The sequence below is a fragment of the Odocoileus virginianus genome, chromosome 8 (genome assembly GCF_023699985.2).
Source record: "Odocoileus virginianus isolate 20LAN1187 ecotype Illinois chromosome 8, Ovbor_1.2, whole genome shotgun sequence".
Lineage (NCBI taxonomy): Eukaryota > Metazoa > Chordata > Mammalia > Artiodactyla > Cervidae > Odocoileus > Odocoileus virginianus.
The window spans coordinates 66,527,798-66,549,976 of NC_069681.1; the positions used below are offsets into that span (position 1 = coordinate 66,527,798).

General features: G+C 35.5%; 1 protein-coding gene across 13 annotated transcripts in view; it reads left to right on the forward strand.

The window, feature by feature from the left end:
- PCDH9 (protocadherin 9) overlaps window positions 1-22,179 on the forward strand; it is a 1,090,977-nt gene that overhangs the window by 536,651 nt on the left and 532,147 nt on the right. Inside the window, exon 4 of one of the 13 annotated variants that reach the window (XM_070471608.1) lies at window positions 10,271-10,348. The exons of the other annotated variants lie outside the window; for them this stretch is intronic. Within the exon in view, the coding sequence (XP_070327709.1) occupies window positions 10,271-10,333 (63 nt within the window). The 3' untranslated portion in view covers window positions 10,334-10,348. Of the gene's footprint in view, window positions 1-10,270; window positions 10,349-22,179 lie in introns of those variants that run through there. 13 annotated transcript variants of the gene reach the window in all.

The following is a 22,179-nucleotide window of genomic DNA, read 5'->3' on the forward strand; positions in this document are numbered from 1 at the left end:
CTTTACAGACAAGGGACTGCAACATCATTTTTCTCTAGCTTCTATGCACGTTGCAAAAGTACCATCATGCTATGTGAAAGTGGAGCTGGCTGAGGAAATAAATATCCTTCACACATATGCAAATAGACCAGGAGTGGTCATTACACCTAAGTGCCAATCAACTGCAGAGAAAAGCCAGAATTGTCCCATAAGCCAAAGGCTAGTAGTAACTGGTAGAAAATTCCCCCCAAAGGACCAAGCCAACTCATCATGCCAATATCATATTGCACTGAAAGCCTAAATTATTTGCTTTGTTGAATAGATCATTGGTTAACCTAATATCGCCTGTAAAATGGAGAAGGGAGCATTCAGACTGCCATCCTAGAACATTCTTGGACTACAGTTACTGCTTCCCAGAGGAGAAAAGAGCTGAATCCTTCCAAAAGCAATGAACAAGCACACAAACAAATCAGTGGGGACAGCAAAAGGATGGAGCAGAATTCACTGTTTGCAGTAACAAAGGGATGCTGTTTTATAGCCACAGTAAAAGTTCAGTGTAGAACAAGATGAGCACAAACGCTCCTTCTTGTAATGAGCTGCTTTCAGTTGACAGCATTATCATGTTTTACCATCTTGCAAAACATTTTTATTAGCTTGATTGGCAATGAATAAACAGAACCCACTTCCTTTTTCCTATCATTTGAATGTGGAGGAATGCCATATGTAGAAATAATGACAGTCATAAAAATCCAGGGGGCATAAAAATACCACTCATAATCTGGAAATACTACGTATCACCAGTAAATAAATAGAGTAGATGAAGAAAGAATTTGTGACATTTTGTACAGCTATATATTGACCATTTGGTATTTATAAATCATTTTTCAGGTGATGCCTTTCCTGAAAATGTTAGTAACAAACATTTGTTAATCAGTTTAAAATAAATATATCTATATGCAATATTATTTATTTTAGATTACACAGGAAAAATAGCTCATGTTGTATTAAATAATCTCTTAATAAACTTGCTTATCTTGGATTGGCCAGCTTTAATATAATACCCTCCTTTTTCCTCTTATTTCAATTTGTGTGTGGGGGGTGGGGTGGGGGGGAGTCAGTTCCATTTGTGAAGCTATCTGATTAGTGACCCTAGAAGTGAAATTTAATTAGGATTCATTCATTTAAATTTATGTATTAAAAATATTATAGCTATAGCCTTGAGTGTTTTAGTGAACTGGAAGCAGAAAAAATGACCAAAAATGCTAATAAAAGTGAGAAGGCTTTGACATGGTTCCATTACGTAATCAAGGAATGTACGGGGCAATACACACACAGGATGAAAAAACCAGTTAACGGGCTGCAATGTGGTATTGACAGCAGGAAAGTTAAGGTCAAGCAAAGTTGAATGGCAATATTACTGCAAGCCATTCTTCCTTGTAGATCTGAACTTTAATCCACAGAGATTGTTAAAGCCTCAGGTGAAGGTTGGTTGATAATGGTGCCTGTTATCCTAAGGAACAGATGGTAGAGTGAGTGACACCTATAAATGTGCAGGCTGTGTTGCTTCAGTGACAAGATGCTAAACCCTTCTGGCACTGAAGTAAAAAGACAGGTGTCTTGACACAAAAAAGAAGTATTGAAACTATGCCTCTAGCCATGTATAAGAATGGAGCCAATTCTTCAAGCCTAAGTAACTGAAATACTAAATTGGTACATATTAATATGGAAGATTGCTCTTGAATCTTTCCTATCAGTATTCCTTATCTCCCTTCCCCTCTTCCTTCTTTCCTAGCTGCCTTCCCCCCTCCTTCCTTCTCTCCTTCCTAATGAATCTCTTTGCCTTCATCTAATAGCAAATTGGTAATCACTTTCAGTCTAAATTTCTGATTTTAATGGGTCCATTGCATTTGTGAAAAACTCTCAATTTTTTACGTGTAAGACAAATAAATTAGCAAAACCAGATTTTCTTTGCTAGAATGATACATGACAGTAGAGTTCTTCAATTACCTTTATGTCTGCTTTAAGTGTAGTGTGAAGTTAATCACATATACATATACCATTTATTATAATTAGCAATGTCAGGTATAGAGATTCATGTGGCCAATAGGGAAACCACAATCGTGTAAAAACCAATTTAATGAATGTACTTACTTTAAATTCCATTATCACTTCAACTGATTACTTGTTTTAAAAGGTTTTAAAGCTAATAACATTTAATCTACTAGCTTGAATGTTAACAGCATTTTTTGGAAGCCAAAGAAAATAAAGCTTCAATAATCAAGTACAACAGATGCTAAAGTTTTTAGCATAATTCTTTCTGAAAGAAATTAGGTCCTAATAGCCAACTCCTCATACCACTTCTTTCTTCTTTTGAATTTTAAATGATATAGTCATATATTTCTTTACAAAAAATACATAAATGTGATAGAATAATAAATTCTTTCATAATACTCCAACTAAGTGTCTTGGCACTAGTGATTAAAACATAAAGACATTACAAATGTTGAAAGACAACATGAGGGTTGTTCAAATATATTACAGGGCAGTAGTGATGCAAGTGAATGGTGCCACTGAAGTTGATGTAGTAGTGGTATTTAGACTGAATTACACCTTGAACCCTACTTTTCCTCACCTGTAAAGTCAATGACTCATCTAGAGTAACACTAAATTATTTTCTATCTCTATTATAGACTGTATTTTCTTAAAAGAAATCATCTCTTTCCATCTATCTTCAGCAGATGCATTGACTACCCATTCTTCGGCTTCCCAGGTGTTGCCAGTGGTAAAGAATCCTCCTGCCAATTCAAGAGACATAAGAGACATGGGTTCAGTCACTGGGTTGGGAAAATTCCATGGAGGAGGGCTTGGCAACCCACTCCAGTATTCTTGCCTGGAGAAACCCACTGACAGAGGAGCCTGGCAGGCGAAGGTTCTTAGTGTAGCAAAGAGTTGGACAAGATTGAAGTGACTTAGCACACATACACTCGAAATAAGTCTTGTATTTGGTGAAAGCTCATAGGAAATGTATACCAAGGGAGGGTTGAGGCATTCATACAAAGAGGGTTATTTGCCTATCCCATGTGCAGTATTGTGAAATTGTTGAATTAGTAGTAAAAAGCAATTTTTATGTTTTGTTCATTTATTTTCTTTGCTTCACAGATGATCCCATAATAATGAAATCCAATCAACTAAGGGGAAAATATCACTGACTTTGATTCGCAATGGAAATTATATCTAAATTCTTTCAGATTATGTCAGTTTTTAAATGAATACTCCATCTAATGTAAATATTTGTTCCTCTGAGCTGTTTTAGAAAATTTAGTGCAACATATTAAAATTACATGTTAAGAAACTCCAGAGTCTCACCTATAATAACTTTTATTTTTGGAATTAAATTATTGTTATTAAATTGTATTTAACCATGGACTACAGTTTAATTGTATTCAGTGCATCTTAAGTCTTCATAAAGTAATTTACCCAAAGAAAAAGTTTCAGAGATTCTATTTAGCAATTTAGATACAAACACTGTATGTAATAATTCAGAGTATTTTAATTGTTTGACTTGCTTTATCATCCTACCCTTAAGTGTAATATCTACAAATATATGAATGAATACAAGAATGAACAAAAGTCCTAATCACAAAATTCACTTTATAACGTGTTTACATGTTATACATAACATGAATTTATATATATATATATATATATATCATTTAACACATGTAAAATATATACAGAACAGATATATGACCTATGTATATGCATGCAGGTACATATATATTAATAAATATAACATATGCATGACATGTATATTACACATCTCATGTGATATGCTCAAACATGTAAAATCAACTTAATGATCGGGTTTTCAAAGGTAACATATCAGTTCAGTTCACTCGCTCAGTCATGTCCAACTCTTTGCAACCCCATGAACTGCAGCTCTCCAGGCCTCCTGTCCATCACCATCTCCCAGAGTCCACCCAAACCCATGTCCATTGAGTCAATGATGCCATTCAACCAACTCATCCTCTGTCGTCCCCTTCTCCTCCTGCCCTCAGTCTTTCCCAGAACCAGGGTCTTTTCAAATGAGTCAACTCTTCTCATCAGATGGCCAAAGTATTGAAGTTTCAGCTTCAACATCAGTCCTGCCAATGAACATCCAGGACTGATCCCTGTAGGATGGACTGGTTGGATCTCCTTGCAGTCCAAGGGACTCTCAAGAGTTTTCTCCAACACCACAGTTCAAAAGCATCAATTCTTAGGTGCTCAGCTTTCTTTATAGTCCAACTCTCACATCCATACATGAGCACTGTAAAAACCCATAGCCTTGGCTAGATGGACCTTTGTTGGCAAAGAAATGTCTCTGCTTTTTAATATGCTGTCTAGGTTGGTCATAGCTTTCCTTCCAAGGAGTAAGTGTTTTTTAATTTCATGGCTGCAGATCACCATCTGCAGTGATTTTGGAGCCCAGAAAAATAAAGTCAGTCACTGTTTTTACTGTTGCCCCATCTATCTGCCATGAAGTGATGGGACCAGGTGCCATGATCTTAGTTTTCTGAATGTTAAGCTTTAAGCCAACTTTTTCACTCTCCTCTTTCACTTCCATCAAGAGGCTCCTTAGTTCTTCTTCACTTTCTGCCATAAGGGTGGTGTCATCTGCATATCTGAGTTTATAGATATTTCTCCCAGCAATCTTGATTCCAGTTTGTGCTTCCTCCAGCCCAGCATTTCTCGTAATGTACTCTAGTAATCCAACAATTTTCATGGACTTGACTTTTATAATAAAGCTCATGCATATAGCCTGCTTTATTCTACTAACTGCATAGAATTAATGTTCCCATGTGGTATATATTTGATAAATGCTTATATTCATATAACATTTGACTGATAATGTCTTTGTAATAATTTATTCAGTTTTATACACTAATATAGTGAGTTTCATACTCTGAGGAATTTTTCATGTGCCTCTAGAATAAATGCTGAAGTTTATAGATGTATCAATAAGAAAAATATTTTCAATGGCTGCATCACATAAAACCAGATGAATATATCTTAATAGACCCTTCAAGTTTTGTGAAATGAAACTTTTAAAGCACCCTGGTGGGTCAGAGTAAGCATTCTAATCAGGAAATTATTGATTTCCATTGTAAAATTTATAACACAAGCCTTTAAGAGTCTTAGGATAAGTATATTGACTTCAGTTCAGTAAAACAAAGATTTGGTAGAGGGGAGCATAATTCAATATTTCCAGCAAATTTGGAAAATTCAGCAGTGGCCACAGGACTGGAAAAGATCAGTTTTCATTCCAATCCCAAAGAAAGGTAATGCCAAAGAATCCTCAAACTACTGCACAATTGCACTTATCTCACATGTTAATAAAGTAACACTCAAAATTCTCCAAACCATGCTTCAACAGTACATGAACTGTGAATGTCCAGATGTTCAAGATGGTTTTAGAAAAGGCAGAAGAAACAGATCAAATTGACAACATCTGTTGGATTACTGAAAAAGAAAGAGAATTCCAGAAAAACATCTTTCTGCTTTATTGACTATGCCAACGCCTTTGACTGTGTGGATCACCACAAACTGTGGAAAATTCTTAAAGAAATGGGAATATCAGATCATCTGACCTGCCATTTGAGAAACCTGTATGCAAGTCATGAAGCAACAGTCAGAACTGGACATGGAACAACAGACTGGTTCCACATAGGAAAAGGAGTACATCAAGGCTATATATTGTCACCATGTTTATTTAACTTATATGCAGAGTACATCATGAGAAATGCTGGACTGGATAAAGCACAAGCTGGAATCAAAATTGCTGTGAGAAATATCAATAACTTCATGTGCAGATGACACCACCTTTATGGCAGAAAGTGAAGAACTAAAGAGTCTCTTGATGAAAGAGAAAGGGGAGAGTGAAAAAGTTGGCTTAAAACTCAACATTCACAAAACTAAGATCAAGGCATCTGGTCCCATCACTTCATGGCAAATAGATGGGGAAACAGTGAAAGGCTTTATTTTTGGCAGCTCCAAAATCACTGCAGATGGTGACTGTAACCATGAAATTAAAAGACACTTGCTCCTTGGAAGAAAAGTTATGACCAACGTAGACAGCATATTAAAAAGCAGAGGCATTACTTTGCCAGCAAAGGTCCATCTACTCAAGGCTATGGTTTTTCCAGTGGTCATTCATGTAAGGATGTGAGAGTTGGACTATAAAGAAAGCTGAGCACCAAAAAACTGATGCTATTGAACTGTGCTGTTGGAGGAGACTATTGTGAGTCCCTTGGACCTCAAGGAGATCCAAGCAGTCCATCCTAAAGAAATCAGTCCTGAATATTCATTGGAAGGACTGATGTTGAAGCTGAAACTCCAATACTTTGGTCACCTGATGTGAAATTCTGACTCATTTGAAAAGACCCTGATTCTAGGAAAGATTGAAGGCAGGAGGAGAAGGGGATGACAGAGAATGAGACTGTTGGGTGGCATCACTGACTCAATGGACATCAGTTTGAGTAAGCTCTGGGAGTTGGTGATGGACAGGGAGGCCTGCCGTTCTGCAGTCTACGGGGTCACAAAGAGTCTAACATGACTAAGTGACTGAACTGAACTGAACTGATAATTCAATATATTCGGTAGTAATTGATACACTACATTTATACTGTAGGAAAGTCCACATGGTAGACCAGGAGTAAAGAGAGTGTAGTTCATGTATGATTAGAAAGTTATTAGAACAAAATGTTGTATGTGTCTATGTGAATCTCAAATTTTTTGCAAACCAGCAATTAGTGATTTTAATATTTCCAATAGCCTAAAATCACTTAAATGAAGGATTTACCAGCACAGCATAATAATGAGATTTCTTTTTAACATATACTTTTTGTAAAACACTTCCCAAGTTATAATAATATATTGACTATTTTTTCACAAATTCAAAGCAAAATAATCATCAAACATTAAATCCTCTGTGTTATGACTCATTAATCTTCATTTTTCTGTACTTACATAAAATGTATTAATTTCTTGATATGTTTATGTACAAAATCTTGCTCTCACATTATTTCAGATTAACAGAGCTGCAATAGAAATTGAAGTCACTCCATCTACTTTTGCAGTAAATCCAGTGTGGGTGAAAGGTGATAGCTAACACAATAGAGTCTGCCTTGCCACAGGCTTGGAGCTAGAGATTTTGCATAGCAATTGTAAATTGCCTGTTTAGAAATTGTCTTACATTTAAGTATTAACTTTTCCACATTATTTTTGATTGATTATGTATCCAAATTTAACTCTCATAGAGAGCCTACATTAATGGGCTAAGAGAAAATACAATTTTAAATCAGCTTAGGTTATTAAATTCCTGAGTGACATGAGATTTCTTCTCTAATCCTATACAAAGTTTTACAGATTAAAAATATGGTTAAGGATTCCTTAAGGAATATTGTTTGAAATCACATAGAAATTATGTAGAAGATTCTGCACTTGAAAAAATAAGGATATTTGATATGTAACAAAGTTGTCATTGCATAAAATTGGGTGAAGAATTGAATTTTCAATAGTTATTTATGGAAGAGTTGGTTATTCATTTGAATAAAAACATTAAATATGCCCCTGCCTCACACCATACATAAAAATCAGTTCCAGATGTATTAAATAACTGAACATATAAGGTAAAACTAATGCTATAAACTTTTTAGAGGTCAGTATATAACCGTATCTCTATAGGAATTTCTTATAACAGATAAAAATCATAAACCATGCAAAAAAGATTAATAACTTAAACTACAATTAGTAAGTACCTCTCTTTGTGAGAAGTCACCATAAAATAAAATAAAAAATCAAACTATTCACTGGAAGATATTTGCCACTTATTTACCCTACGAATGATATCATGGACTCTTCTGAACCAAGAAAAAAAATAATCCATCAGAAAAAATTATAAAATGAATTTGCAATGAGAAAAAATAGAAGCTCATATCTATATGAAATGATTTCCCATATTATTATTACCAGGAAAATGCCAGTGTAACCACAGTGAAAATGTACAATTTTACATCTATCAAATTTAGAAATAGTTTACAAGGTCTGACAATGCCAAGTCATCTGCATGAGGCTTCAATGAAATTCTTATTTACTGTGAGACAAAAATTGATAAAATCACTTTAAAAGCATTTTAGCATTCCTAGTAAAGGTCTTTGTTGTTGACTTGCTAGAAACCAACTATTATACTAGGAGATGAATGCACTGGAAATAATCTTGGTTAATAATTGTAGATTGTAACATTTCTCCAAAAAATAAATAAATAAAAGGAAAAAGCAGCTTTCCTAAACAATAGACACATCTGTCCATTGTAACTTTTGCTTACTCATTAATCTGGTAATTATTCATTGAACAACTATTATATGTGAGCTATCACATATAATTTTAGGTACGGAGAATATATTTTAGGTATGGAGAATATAGCTCCAAGCAACATTGGCATAACTTCTGTTTGCATGGAGCTTGCATTCTGTGAGGGAAAGCAGCTAGTGAGCAGAAGTGTTAGTTGCTCAGAAGTGTCCAACTCTGGGACTCCATGGACTGTAGCCTTTGTCCATGGAATTCTCCAGGCAAAAATGTTGGAGTGGGTTGCCACTTCCTTCTCCAGGGTATTTTCGTGGCCCAGGGATCGAACCCAGGCCTCCTGCATTGCAGGCAGATTCTTTACTCTCTGAGCCACCAGGGAAGCCTAAGCAAAAGAGACAAGTAAATTATATGGTGTATTAGAAGATGGTAACTGGTAGGGAGGCTAGTATGGCAGGAAAGTGAGATATAGAGTACTTATGGGAAGTTGCAGTCTTAAATTTTGCTTTCTAAATGGAAAATACAAACTCAGAGAAACATAAGTACTTCATTTTGAAGTCCAAATGCAACTTCACTTGCTCTGTAAGTAGAGACCAAAAAACTTTCCAAGGGGGAACAAAAAAATCATTGAGGGTAGATTAGTGCTTTACAACATGGAGACTATTTTGATAAGCTGGAAGGGAAAATTTAAATTTGCCCAAATTGCCAAGGAAAGAATCATTTCAGTATGCCCTCAAACAGCAGGTATGAGTTATAGAGATTCTTGCAATTGTTAATGGCCTGGCTAATTAGAAACTGTAGGCTATGTAGGAGATTGCTTTGAGATGAATGAGTGCTGGTTAAGAGTCTGGGCTGTGGAGTCAGATAGACATTTACACCCTGCTCAGTTCTGCCAGATGTCACCCAGCTAAAACTTGAGCAAGCTCCTCGGACCCTGAATTACCTATGATCCACAGAGACCTTGGGAAGATTCGATGGGGCAGCATCTGTAAGTGTCTCACTTCAGACTCTGGTGCATGAAAAGCACCCGTGAATGCAAGATGTTGGTCATTGTAATTGTTGCTTGGGTGTTTATGATTGCTGAGACTTCGTGATAAGGACCAGAAGGGGAAGAAGAGCAGAAAAATTTTTAAAAGATCAGTAGAGAATTAAGCAAATTCTAGATGTGCTTGTCAGGATGGAAATCTTCAGGAAGCTCTGTTTGTGTCCTGTGTTACCAGAAAAGAGGGAAGACTACAGGGGAAACAACAGGGGACTAACCACTGATTTCACACAATGAGACTGCTGTGAGGACAGTTGTAGGACGAATTTAGTTCATTGGGATTTTTTGCTTTATTCTGTTTGATTTTTCCCTTGAGCCTTTGAGATATTGACTTGAAACCCAGGAAGAAAAAGATATTGCTTCTCTTTGTACACTAGGAGATGTTAGACTGAAATTTCAAACTGAAATTCAGAGTGGAAGTCAGTGAGACAAGCAATTCCAAAACTTCATGTTAAAACAGTAGGGAGAGATTGAGTTTGTTAGGCATCATTAAATGTCTTTACAGATCCTCCACTTAACAGTCACTACCCTGCAGCATGTGTTTGTCATTATTTGTCAATAATGTCAATTATTTGACATTATTATAATGTCAAATTATCAATAATTTGTCATTATTTGTCATCGTTACAGATGAGGAAGGTAACAATCCAATAACTTGTATAACTTTCTGAAGTTTGCCAAACAGTGACATGAACAGAGCTTTAGACCCAAGTCTAGGTGTCTTGTGCTCACACTATCTCTCTGACTGCTTCGAAAATAAGCGAAAGGGGGGAAAAATGAGATTGTATATTTCCAAGTTCTGTATCTTCAAATTTTGAGGAATCCCTCTTTTTTTTTTTTTTTTTTTTAAAGTAAGTTAAATTCTCTGACATATTTTCTTATGGGGCTTCCTTGATGGCTCAAAAGGTGAATGATCTGCCTGCAGTGCTGGAGACCCAGTTTGATCTCTGGATCAGGAAGATCCCCTGAAGAAGAAAATGGCAACCCACTCCAATATTCTTGCCTGGAGAATCCCCTGGACAGAGGAGCCTGGCAGACTACAGTCCAAGGGATCACAAAGAGTTGGACAGAACTGAGCAACTAACACTATGATTTTCTTATCAAATATTTTATTATGGTGCATTTGTTTTGTAGAAGGCATTTATTCCTCATGACAATAGAGGTTATAGCACCGGGTCCCTAAATGGTTAGAGAAAAAGATCTCTCCAGGTGGTTCTAAAGGCCAGGTTAGATTTGAAAAGCACTGGGTTATGGTTCAAAAGCATTGTTTATTAATAACTAAAATAAAGCAGCAAAACAAATGTATGTCTTCTTAACATTTACCTTTTAAGCTTCTTCACTGTATTATTAAAATACTATTAAAACATTAATAATGTAGTCAAAATGCTCTGTGTTCTGTACTGAGTGTGTGATGTTCCAACCTTGTATGTCAAGGTACTACCTAAAGTGATGGGAATTACATCAAACAGTACTGCATGTAGCTGAAAGTCATATGATTCACACACACACACAAACACACACACATACTTGAACAAACCTGATATGGTTTTGTGGCAGAATATCACATGTCTATATCATCAGTATCAATGTCTATAATTTATTCTACCTCCCACATAAATTTTTCAGTAAGGATTACTGACTAGAATCTTTGTGGTTTTGATAAAATTGCTTAGGAAGTTGGATAAATATGATACGCTTTGAGAATCTTCACCATCGTATGTGATATCTTCTTTATCTTTTTTCAGTATGTTGCTTAGAGATCTCTTATAACTCACCATTGGTTGTAACTTTTTTTTCTCCGTAATATTGTGCTAAGGTCTTTATCTTTTTTTTTTTTTTTTTTTTGGAAATTGGGTCAAGGTTAAATTTTCTCAAATATGAATAACTTTAGCGTTTGTTTACTGTTTATCTTAATAGTCAGGATTTCCAGTTTAAGCCATTAAGCTATTTGCTACCTTTAAATCACATGTTTATCCAGATGGGATTTTCCCTAAATAAGCTAGCCTACCTTCTGGAAAGGATAGGGCAATTGAAAGAGGTTGATTGTTACCTCTGATAGGCCAGAAGAACAAAGTGAATGATTTAGATGACAAGTAAAAGAAACACGATTTAAACTTTTTGAAAATAAGAAAATTTATATTTCACCTAAGTATCTTGGTGCAATCAGATTAACAACTCAACAATGTCACTGAGAAATCAAGAACTTTCTTTTATATTCTGTCATCTAGGATCAGTGTTACACGGTTCCAAGATGGATGCAAATGGTAATTTGGACAGTTTTTATTTACATGCAGGAGCCTTTAAAAGTAAACCTCTTCCCCTAGTATGGAGTATAGGACTTCTCTTTTGATCTTATTGGACCGGTTTACATAATGTGTCTAATCCTTCATCAGAGAAATATCACAAGGCTGGTTCTCATGAGGATTTACTTTCTGGAGCCTGGCATTATGCCCAGCTGTCCTTGATGCATATGGCATTATGTAGCAGAGGAACATACCTCAAAAAATATCAGGGTTCTATAATGAAAAGAAAGAGGATGAAATGGATATTGACTATTCAACTATCTTACCAGGGACGCTAATTAGTTGTGTGACCAGGAAAGCTTTGATTAAGCTCTCAGAACAGCATAAATGTAGATATTCAAAGTTCATTTCATAAGGAACTAAGAGATTCAATGAGATAACATAACATGAAGTAATAATATAACACCTGTGTGATGATCTGTAGTCAAGATTTTTACCTAGTTGTGTTTTATAAATAAATAGTATATTTATGTCACTATTATTTCTAAAACTCCAAAGATTATCATTGCTGTCTTCCTTGAGTCTTATGAGTTAAACAGATGACAGTCTCAAGTAGTAAATCTTCTTTTTTCTTTTTTTTGGTTAGAAATCACAAAACCTCAACACCTAATCAGTGAGTGAAAGTCAGGATGTGGAATAACCCACACATGGCCTGTTCAATCATGTTCCTCAAATGAGGAAAATGGTGACTTAGTGAATTAATATTCCCATTTTGCTGATATCTTTGCATTGGATTACAGAAAAACAGATGGTAGAACAGAATGATGGGCTTGTAAAAATTTCATGTACTGTCACTAGAGTGGGTAGCCTTTCCCTTCTCCAGGGGATCTTCTCAACCCAGGGATTGAACCCAGGTCTCCTGCCTTGTGGGCCGATTCTTTACCAGCTGAGCCACAAGAGAAATCCGCCAGAGTTTTGTGTTTTCAAGTCTTGGTAGAAATGCCTGTATAAGTTGAAATAAGAACATGACTTTAAAGTTTGTGATACTCTATCAGTAAGGATTAGATTCAGCTGTGTATAATAGAAAAACCCAAACTGAGAGTCACTTAAAATATATGGTTTTATTTATCTGAACATAAATTAGGCCTGGAGATGAGTGATTCCATGTGCCTGGATCACTTCACGCTGTGCTCAGAGACCTGCCACAGCATCTTGTCAAATAAATGCTGTTCTCAAACTCACCCTAGGTCCTAGAAGGTTGTTAAAATCTAGACTGTATTCCTTCATTCCAATAGTCAGAAGCACAGAGGAAGGAAAGTGGGTGAATCTAATCCTTTTTACAAATGTCCCTCGTACATACAATGTTTCTGCTGAAACCTATTGGCTCAAATGTGGGCACCTGGTAATTCCTAGATGTAGGGGGTACAGGCTGGCTTAGTCTTCCATGCATGGTGGCAATATGCTAGCTAAACACTACAGTACTATTACTAAGGTGGAAGAGAAGAATGGCCATAAAGACAGGCAATCATCAGCTTTTTCTGCATGATTAAATGTCTGCTACACATGCTCCTGATACAACTATCCTTCTGTTAATGAAATTTCTGTTTAATCTAAACTGTTTATGAAGTTATTCTCAATTACATAATCCATCTTACTATTTTGAAATTGGAGATTTATTCTATTTCAGTGCTTAGATGAAATTAAATCATATTCAATTATATAGCAATCATGAGAAATGAAATTAAGAGGAATAAATATGCAATTGCATACAGTTTGGTAATACCTCAGGTATTTTAGTAATATTATGTTATACCTAATGCAAATCAGAAAGTATATGGGGATCGTAGGAGTGGTCATTTTTAGGAGAAAGAGTGTACAGTGTCACATGGAGACTTTGTTCACTGCTAAGGGTGTAGCAATACAATCTTCTTCATTTGACTTCTTTGTTCAGTAATATGTGTACTGTTTGTCTTTTAAATAGTTTTCAATGAGATAAAATCATACAAAATTAAAACCATTAAAGTTTCTTCATGCTCTTGGTTAGCATCAAATTTTCTCTTGTTTACAGAAGGAGGTGTTCATTACTTTCAATTAGGTTTATTTCATTTCTTCCATTGCACATGACATTGTTTGTGATACACCTACCCTAGCATAGCACTTTTGAAGGGAACTATCCTGCTCACATTCTGAGAAAAGGTATAATCTGATGTCTTTGATTTTTTCACCAGATGACCTGGTCCCCTGATGGTTGCAGCACGCAGAGGCTAGTCAGTCACCTCTGAACTATGGCAAACATGACAAGGTGTTCGATCAGAACAAGGTGATCTGATTCCCTCTCTAGGGAATGAGAACTATGAAATAGAGAGGGAATTGATTGAGAACACTGGGGATCAAAGAGAAAAAAAAAAAATCACATGCTGAGAAAGAATGGAGGACAACCCTCTGGGTCCATGTAATGGCCAAAGTTGAGAGGCACAAGGAGTAAAACAGAGAGGGAGTCAGAAAAACAGAGGTTAGAGGAAAAAGCCAGAGGCTGCATATAGAATGAAATACAAACCCATTCATCGATTCAAACCATGTGTGTTGTCCCTTCAGAGTAAAATGGCCTGTGGTGCTGCTTGAATTCTGGTCCTGGACCAGCCCTGATGCTGTATAAAAAGTTTATATTCTTGTAATGGGAAGGACAAAACTGAAACATTTAAATATGAAAGTATTTAGATTAATTTATATTAAATGAACCATAGTTGTATAGTGGATCATTAATTTAGAAATATTAATAATATCCATTACCATCTGGCAGAAGAGGAAGCTTACTTCTCTGACTCGAGTTAAGTGTCATTACCTCTTACAGGACACATTTCCTTATTTGAGATATTCTGTCTAAATAAATTCTAGGCAAACACTGTCAAATTGAAATATGATGTGAGCCTTAAAGTCAAGCCAGATACATAAATTAAAAAATTTTAGGGACTCCCTGGAAAGAGACTGTACTTCAATTATAGGGGATGTAATTCAAACCCTGCTCAGGGAACTAAGATCCCATATTCTGTGAAGCATGGCCATTTTTTTTTCCTGGTAGCAATTGTAGAAAGAAAAGTGGGGGGAATCCATTTTAATCCTTTACTGAATAACCAATTTTAACAGTATATTTCATTTAACCCCATATGTCTAAAATATTATCACTTTGAAATGGAATCAAAATGAAATTAAGATATTAATATACATTATTTTGGAATGTAATAAATACTTTACATTTCAAGCACATCTCTTTTATGACTAGTCACATTTCAAGGGCTCAAATAGCCACATGTGGTGACTGGCTACCATATTGAATAGCCTGGTTCTAGAGATGACCATAATTAAAAGCATCATTAGCCTGCAGTATACCCAACCTCCCCAAATAAGGAAATCAGTCTGCTAACAGCCATCTCTCCTAAACTCTCCATGTTTTTTGAGTTATTTTATTAGACTAAGATATTATCTATGCCTTTAAAATTCTTCCTAATTCCTAATTAATAGGAGGTAGGAACTTTCTGTTTGGTAACACATGTGGTTGGTAAAAGAAGGAGTAGGAGTGGGAGGAGGTAGGGGCTAAGGCAAGACAGAATGTTAAGAATGTAAGATGTAATGTACTGCGAGATGTTAATGCACAGAAAATTGCAAAAAAAATTTAAACACCAAATTTGGACTCAAAACAGTTTACTATTCTGAGTTTTACTTGAACAGAAGAATGGAAACATCTCTTCACTAGTTATTTTCCATGAAGAAAATAAGCTCATATTAGAGACTTACAGGATTTTGGGGCAAATTTACAGAATGCCTTGAAGCCATTGGTTGCTTGAGCACTTAGATGTAGCCATTTCATATTAAACTGCTGATAATGTAATTTATTTTATACAAATAGCATAATGTGTAACTAAAATAAGCTCATAACTTATGTATCAGTTTCATCATTGAAGTATTACTTTCAAATTATATTCCAGATATGGTGGAATTGAAAAATCTAATCCCCTAAAATGCTTTTTTAAAGTACAGGAATTCATGTGTTCTACCAGTTCAACATGCTACGTAAGGTACTACGTCCTTACATGGCCACAAAGTGTTTCACATAAAAGTCATCACAGAAGTCTAATATTTACTTAAATTTTTTCATCCCAAATATATTTTCTTTTCCTGCCAAGGACAAAATATAAGTGCTGAGCTAATGTACTCTTCAGAGACCAAACCCCTACTTATTATAATTTCCTATGCTGATTTTTAATTCCTTTGTAATATCAGTAACAGTTTTAACACCTTGTCAGGCATTCAGGAACTTCCATCTGTGCAGCATAGTGTATTCATGAAATAAACCCATCTGTACAGCTGATTAAAAGTTGGATTAAATCCAGTTTTTCACTTTGCCCTGGAAGAGGTGAATCCAAGAGTAGTTGCCATGAAGAGCAGAATGGAGAGTTACTAATATGCATGGAGTTCATAGAACCAAAAGTCATTTTCTGTGTATTTGTTAATTTAATTCTAATTTAAATAAAGTCAAATAATACTTAAAGTAAATTTGATAATTTGACTCAATTGGGAAAAGGAGATTTCTTCTCATGATTCCTTTATAGTCAAAGACATATCCTGAGGAAATTCCCACCAGTTTTATGCTACTTAATATTGGCTGCCTCATACAAACTCTTTTGAAATGCTTAGCCCTCTTCCATTCTTTAGCCTAAATATCCACAGTTGCAGTTTTAGTCCATCATTTCAGTAGGTTTTGTTGGTCTTTTAAATGGCATGTGTTATTGTAAGAAATAAAACAACATTTTAATTCATTTGGTCAGTAAAAAATAAATATTGAACAATTATTATGTGGTAGGTACTGTTGTTCTATTGTTCTAGGAACTGTTTGAAGCACTGAGACAAGAAAAAATCATTTGTTTTCCTAGGACTTATATTCTGTTGTAGGGGTGACCGAAAAAATAAATAATATATTATTATATTTTTTAATACATTGTGTATATCATGCTAGAGACTCATAAACATTTTGGAGAATTATAAGGCAAGGATGTTGACTAAGGAATAGGGTGGAGAACCAATTTGAAATAGAATGGTCTTGAATGTCATTGAGAAAATAGCTCTTCAATGAAGATCCCAAGAAAGGGAGCATTCCAATTCTTAAAGCCATGATACACCTTCTGTGCTTGAAAAATAGTAGGAGGGCTATTGTTGCTTCTTGACATGCATGCAGATTTCTTAGGAGGAAGGTAAGGTGCTCTGGTAGTCCCATCTCTTTAAGAATTTTCCACAATTTGTTGTGATCTACACAAAGGCTTAAACATAGACAATGAAGCAGAAGTAGATATTTTCCTGGAGTTCTCTAGCTTTTTCTAGGATCCAATGGATGTTTGCAATTTAATCTCTGGTTCCTCTGCCTTTTCTAAATTCACCTTGTACATCTGAAAATTCTTGGTTCACATACTGTTGAAGACTAGGGATTTTGAGAATTACTTTGCTAGCATGTGAAGTGAGTGCAATTGTGTAGTAGTTTGAACATTCTTTGGCATTGCCCTTCTTTGGGATTGGAATGAAAACGGACCTTTTCTTGTCCGGTGGCCACTACTGAGTTTTCTAAATTTGCTAGCATGTTGAGTGTAATACTTTATAGCTTCATCTTTTATGATTTGAAATAACTCAACTAGAATTCCATCACCTCTACTAACTTTGTAGTGATGCTTCCTAAGGTCCATTTGACTTTGCACTCCAGGATATCTGGCTCCAAGTGAATGATCATACCATTGTGATTATCTGAGTCATTAAGATATTTTTTGTATGGTTCTTCTGTGTATTCTTGCCACCTCTTCTTAATATCTTCTGCTTCTGTTAGGTCCATACCATTTCTGTCCTTTACCATACCTACCTTTGATAACACTTTCCCTTGGTGTCTCTAATTTTCTTGAAGAAAACTCTAGTGTTTCCCATCCTATTGTTTTCCTCTATTTCTTTTCATTCATGTAAAAAATATTTTTTTTGTTTTTCCTTGCTATTCTTTGGAACTCTGCATTCAGATGGGTGTATCTTTCCTTTTCTCCTTTGCTTTCTCTTCTTTTCTCAGGTATTTGTAAGGCCTTCTCAAACAACCATTGAATTCATAACAGATCCAGTTACATGATAGGCAACAACTGGATTTAACAATATAGCATAATTGTAGTGTAATTACTACCTTCCTCACTTATTTATTTAGTAATTTATTTAGCAAACTCTATAAATACTATGTGGAAGTATACTTTGACAGGCATCATAGCAAATCAAACATAAAACAGGCAGTTCTCTTGACATCTTGGAGGAATGATGTGTAAACAGTTATCTACAACGTGAAGGAACATACCATAGCATCAGAGGTAAAGTTTACAGAGTAAATCTGTAAACCAAAAGTAATATTTTCACAGTATTTTACTGGAGATGATTTGGGGGGGGCATGACTTAGTCTGTTTGAGCCACTGTAAAAAGAGCTACCACAGCCTGAAAGGTGAAAGTGAAGTCGTTCAGTCATGTCCAACTCTTTGTGACCCCATGAACGGTAGCCTACTAGGCTCCTCCATCTGTGGGGTTTTCCAAGCAAGAGTACTGGAGTGGGTTGCCATTTCCTTCTCCAGGGGATCTTCCCAACCCAGGGATCGAACTCGGGTCTCCCGCACTGCAGGCAGATCTTTACCATGTGAGCCACCAGGGAAGCCATCATAGCCTAGGCGGCATATAAACAGCAAACAGTTGTTTTTCACAGGTCTAGAGCCTGGGAAGTCAAGATCAAGTCTCCAGAAGATTCAGCGTCTGGTGAAAGCCCATCTCCTACTTCATAGATTTCAGTCTTTTCACTGTGTCTTCACATGGTAGAAGGGCTGAGGGAGGGTCTCATTAGAGTCTCTTTATAACAGCACTGATCCCCGTTAGCAGAGTTCATTCTTATGACCTAATCACCTTTCAAAGTCCCCACCTCCAAATAACATCACACTGGGGCTTAGGGTTCACCATAGGAATTTGGAGGGAGCACAAATATTCAATATATAAATGACTATTGAATAGGAACTTGAAGAATTACAGAATTTTGAAATGGGGCTTGATAATAACATTTCAGAGAATAAGGTAAGGTAAATAGAGAATTCCTGAAAAACAAGAGAGAGTCACAGGAATTGAGGTAGAGAATTAGTATCAGGGGGTCTTCAATATGGTAGAATAATCAACACATCTATTACATGAGCCTCACTTTAGGAAATTTATCTTCAGGGGTCTGTCTTCATCTGAAGTAGAACCCATGTCATATATCCAATTATCTGTAAATCCAGGGTCACTGTGCCTAGGACAGACCCCATTTACACCTGCAGACCCAGCTTAATTATTAATAGAGCTTTGTTTCACTCTCAAAAGGGTCCAATTCTGCATAATAAATTTATGGACATTGCACTAAAATATGACAGCAACATTAGGCATATCAAAAATATAAAGGGATTTAATTTTACTACAAGTGTGTCCTGGTTATATTTTTTAAAAAGCAAACATGTGGTATACCATCTTTTAAAAATATACTATGTTAGTTCATAATCTATGAAACAAAGCTTCTCAGGTAAAAGGCTCTTGCTTTTATAAGTTTTAGTGATAATCATCATAAAAATATGAATAGAAAAAAATCATCTTTGAGATAGAATATGATAATTATAAAGGATTTCAATGTTTTATACTTAGAAAATTATATCTATATTAAATCAGGTGGATAGGTAACAAGCTAGTGATGGTAAAATGGAAATTTTACACAGGGAGCCAACTAATCCAAACATAAGTGGATAAAACAAAGCTGATTGAAGTTGAGTGAATATGAACATTGGCTAAAAGTTAGAAGGGCATGGGTAATTGTAATTATACACAATAGAATTATTGCCCACTGAGTATGGATTTCACCTGACTATCAGCCACTTTAATGCTTAGGTGATAACAACAATACGTCATTTAGAGTATTGTAAATTACCTCGAGGGACCAGTATGAAAACTCTAGGGATGAACAATACCCAAGTGTTGGTACCTTGATGGAGCACAATAAATACAAATGTTTCTTTTATAGAACAAGTGAGACTAAAATAAAAGCACAGTGCATTATGTTTGGCATGTTGTCCTCAACCACCAATTTTATATGCTTTGGAAATATGTGAAGTATATTTTAAAATTTGCTGATGAATTCCTCCTAGAGTAAAAATCTAGTATCCAGTAGATGAGAGGGAAAAAAATGTCGATTCTATCATCCTCCCTCCACCCTCCGCCCTTTCTTCTGCACAGCGATACACCATCTGTTTAGGAGTTGCTTTCTTCCTCTCATCACAGAAGCAGACGGTGATTCACGTAGGGACGGTGCAATCACATGAGGTTTGCAAGGTGGCTTTTTATTCCCCTAGGTAAAGATTGGATGAGTCAGACATGGCCTCTCATAATAGCCAGTCTGTCTTCTGTGATCTTTAATCTCTCATGAGTATAACTAAAGAGACTCAGGAAGAGTCATATTCTGTACCTTGAAGCAGATTATTATGAATATATTTAGGAGATATTTGTCTTGTTTCTAGATGAAAATGTTAATTTAAGAAATTGCAGAATTAAGTAAAATAGCAATTATTTAGACCATCCTCTGGCATTCAATATGGTAGCTATTAGCTGTATTTAACTATTTAGTTTAAATTGATTAAAATTCAATGCAATAAAACATCCAGTCCCTTAGTCACAGTCACAGTCAAGTGATCAATAGCCACATGTGGCTAGAGGGTACCATTTTGGAGAGCACAGATATAGAACATTTCCAACACTGAAGAAAGTCTTTTTGGAAAGCACAAAGTAATATGGCTAAGTATGTTATTTTCTTCTGCTTTTATATTTGATGTGATGGGTATAGTCATATATGGATGACACACCAGCTGGGTCACTTCAAATCAGCCATGTGACTCCAATGGACAGTTCATATTACCACAGAAGTGAAAATCTACAACTTATATATTTAGTTTAATTATTCAGTTCATGTCTAATCAAGCTAAATTTAAGAGGTTTGCTGGCATTCTTTTATATTCAGCTAAATTTAAATGATGGAAACTATTTTTGTGAAACTTTTTTTCTGACTTACTTTGCACCAAACAGAATGAATCTATGCATAGATAGTGGAGAATACAGGTACAAATATTGATAGTCCTATGGTATTGGTATGCTTTATAGTGCTGAGATATTTGAGCTCAGCTCAGTCGTTCAGTCGTGTCTGACTCTTTGCGACCCCATGAATCGCAGCACACCAGGCCTCCCTGTCCATCACAAACTCCCGGAGTTTACTCAAACTCATGTCCATCGAGTTGGTGATGCCATCCAGCCATCTCATCCTCTGTCGTCCCCTTCTCCTCCTGCCCCCAATCCCTCCCAGCATCAGGGTCTTTTCTGATAATTTAACTCTTCGCATGAGGTGGGCAAAGTATTGGAGTTTCAGCTTCAGCATCAGTCCTTCCAATGAACACCCAGGACTGATCTCCTTCAGGATGGACTGGTTGGATCTCCTTGCAGTCCAAGGGACTCTCAAGAGTCTTCTCCAACACCACAGTTCAAAAGCATCAATTCTTGGGCGCTCAGGTTTCTTCACAGTCCAACTCTCACATCCATACTTGACCACTGGAAAAACCATAGCCTTGACTAGACAGACCTTTGTTGGCTGAGAGTAAACCATAAAAACATAGTATTTCTAATTTGACAAAACTAACTTTGACATTTTCATGGTTTTATTCTTATTAGATTAAAATATTCTATATACCTATGATAACTGTTCTTTTGTGAAATTTTATAAATAACATTATATAAATCAAGACTAACAACATGTTATAAGTTATTCGTATCTTAATTTATGTAATATAAATAGAGAAAATTAAAAGACAAAAATATTTCTGATGGGGTAATTTTTTTCAGGGAAATTTTGTGTGAATCAAGTCTATAATATAAAATAATATACATCTTTTATTTGCTTGCAGTTTACCACACATAGAAAATCTTCCCAAAATGATTTTATAAATGAAGGAAAAATAAGTTAGAAATTGAAGACTTGCATGTAAACAAGACATGGCACTGAAAAAATAAAATATGACTTCATTCTGAAATACAAATGAACCCTCATCAGAGGCCACAAAGGATGGGGATTTCAGGAAAGTATAGAACTGTGATTTCTTCTATTGCAGCTTTCTTGAGTCAAGGAGGATGATAGGTAGAACAGATCTAATCATATTTATGCACAAAAGGTACTGTATTAATAAAGCTGTTTTATTGCATTGCCAGGTGGCTTCTTATACATAAAGCTATATTTCTGAAATGAGTATACTACTTTTCCTAGTTCCTTATGTCACAATGTTGGCTACCTTATGTCTTGCTCTAAAAATTCACTTGTTCCATGTTTTTTAATGACAAAAACATTTTAATTGAAATCTGTTAATTATATCACAATAATTATATTGAAATATAGATTTCATTCATAGAAAATACAAACAAGTCAGCATATAATTCCTTTTTATTGAAGCATGGTTGATCTATAAT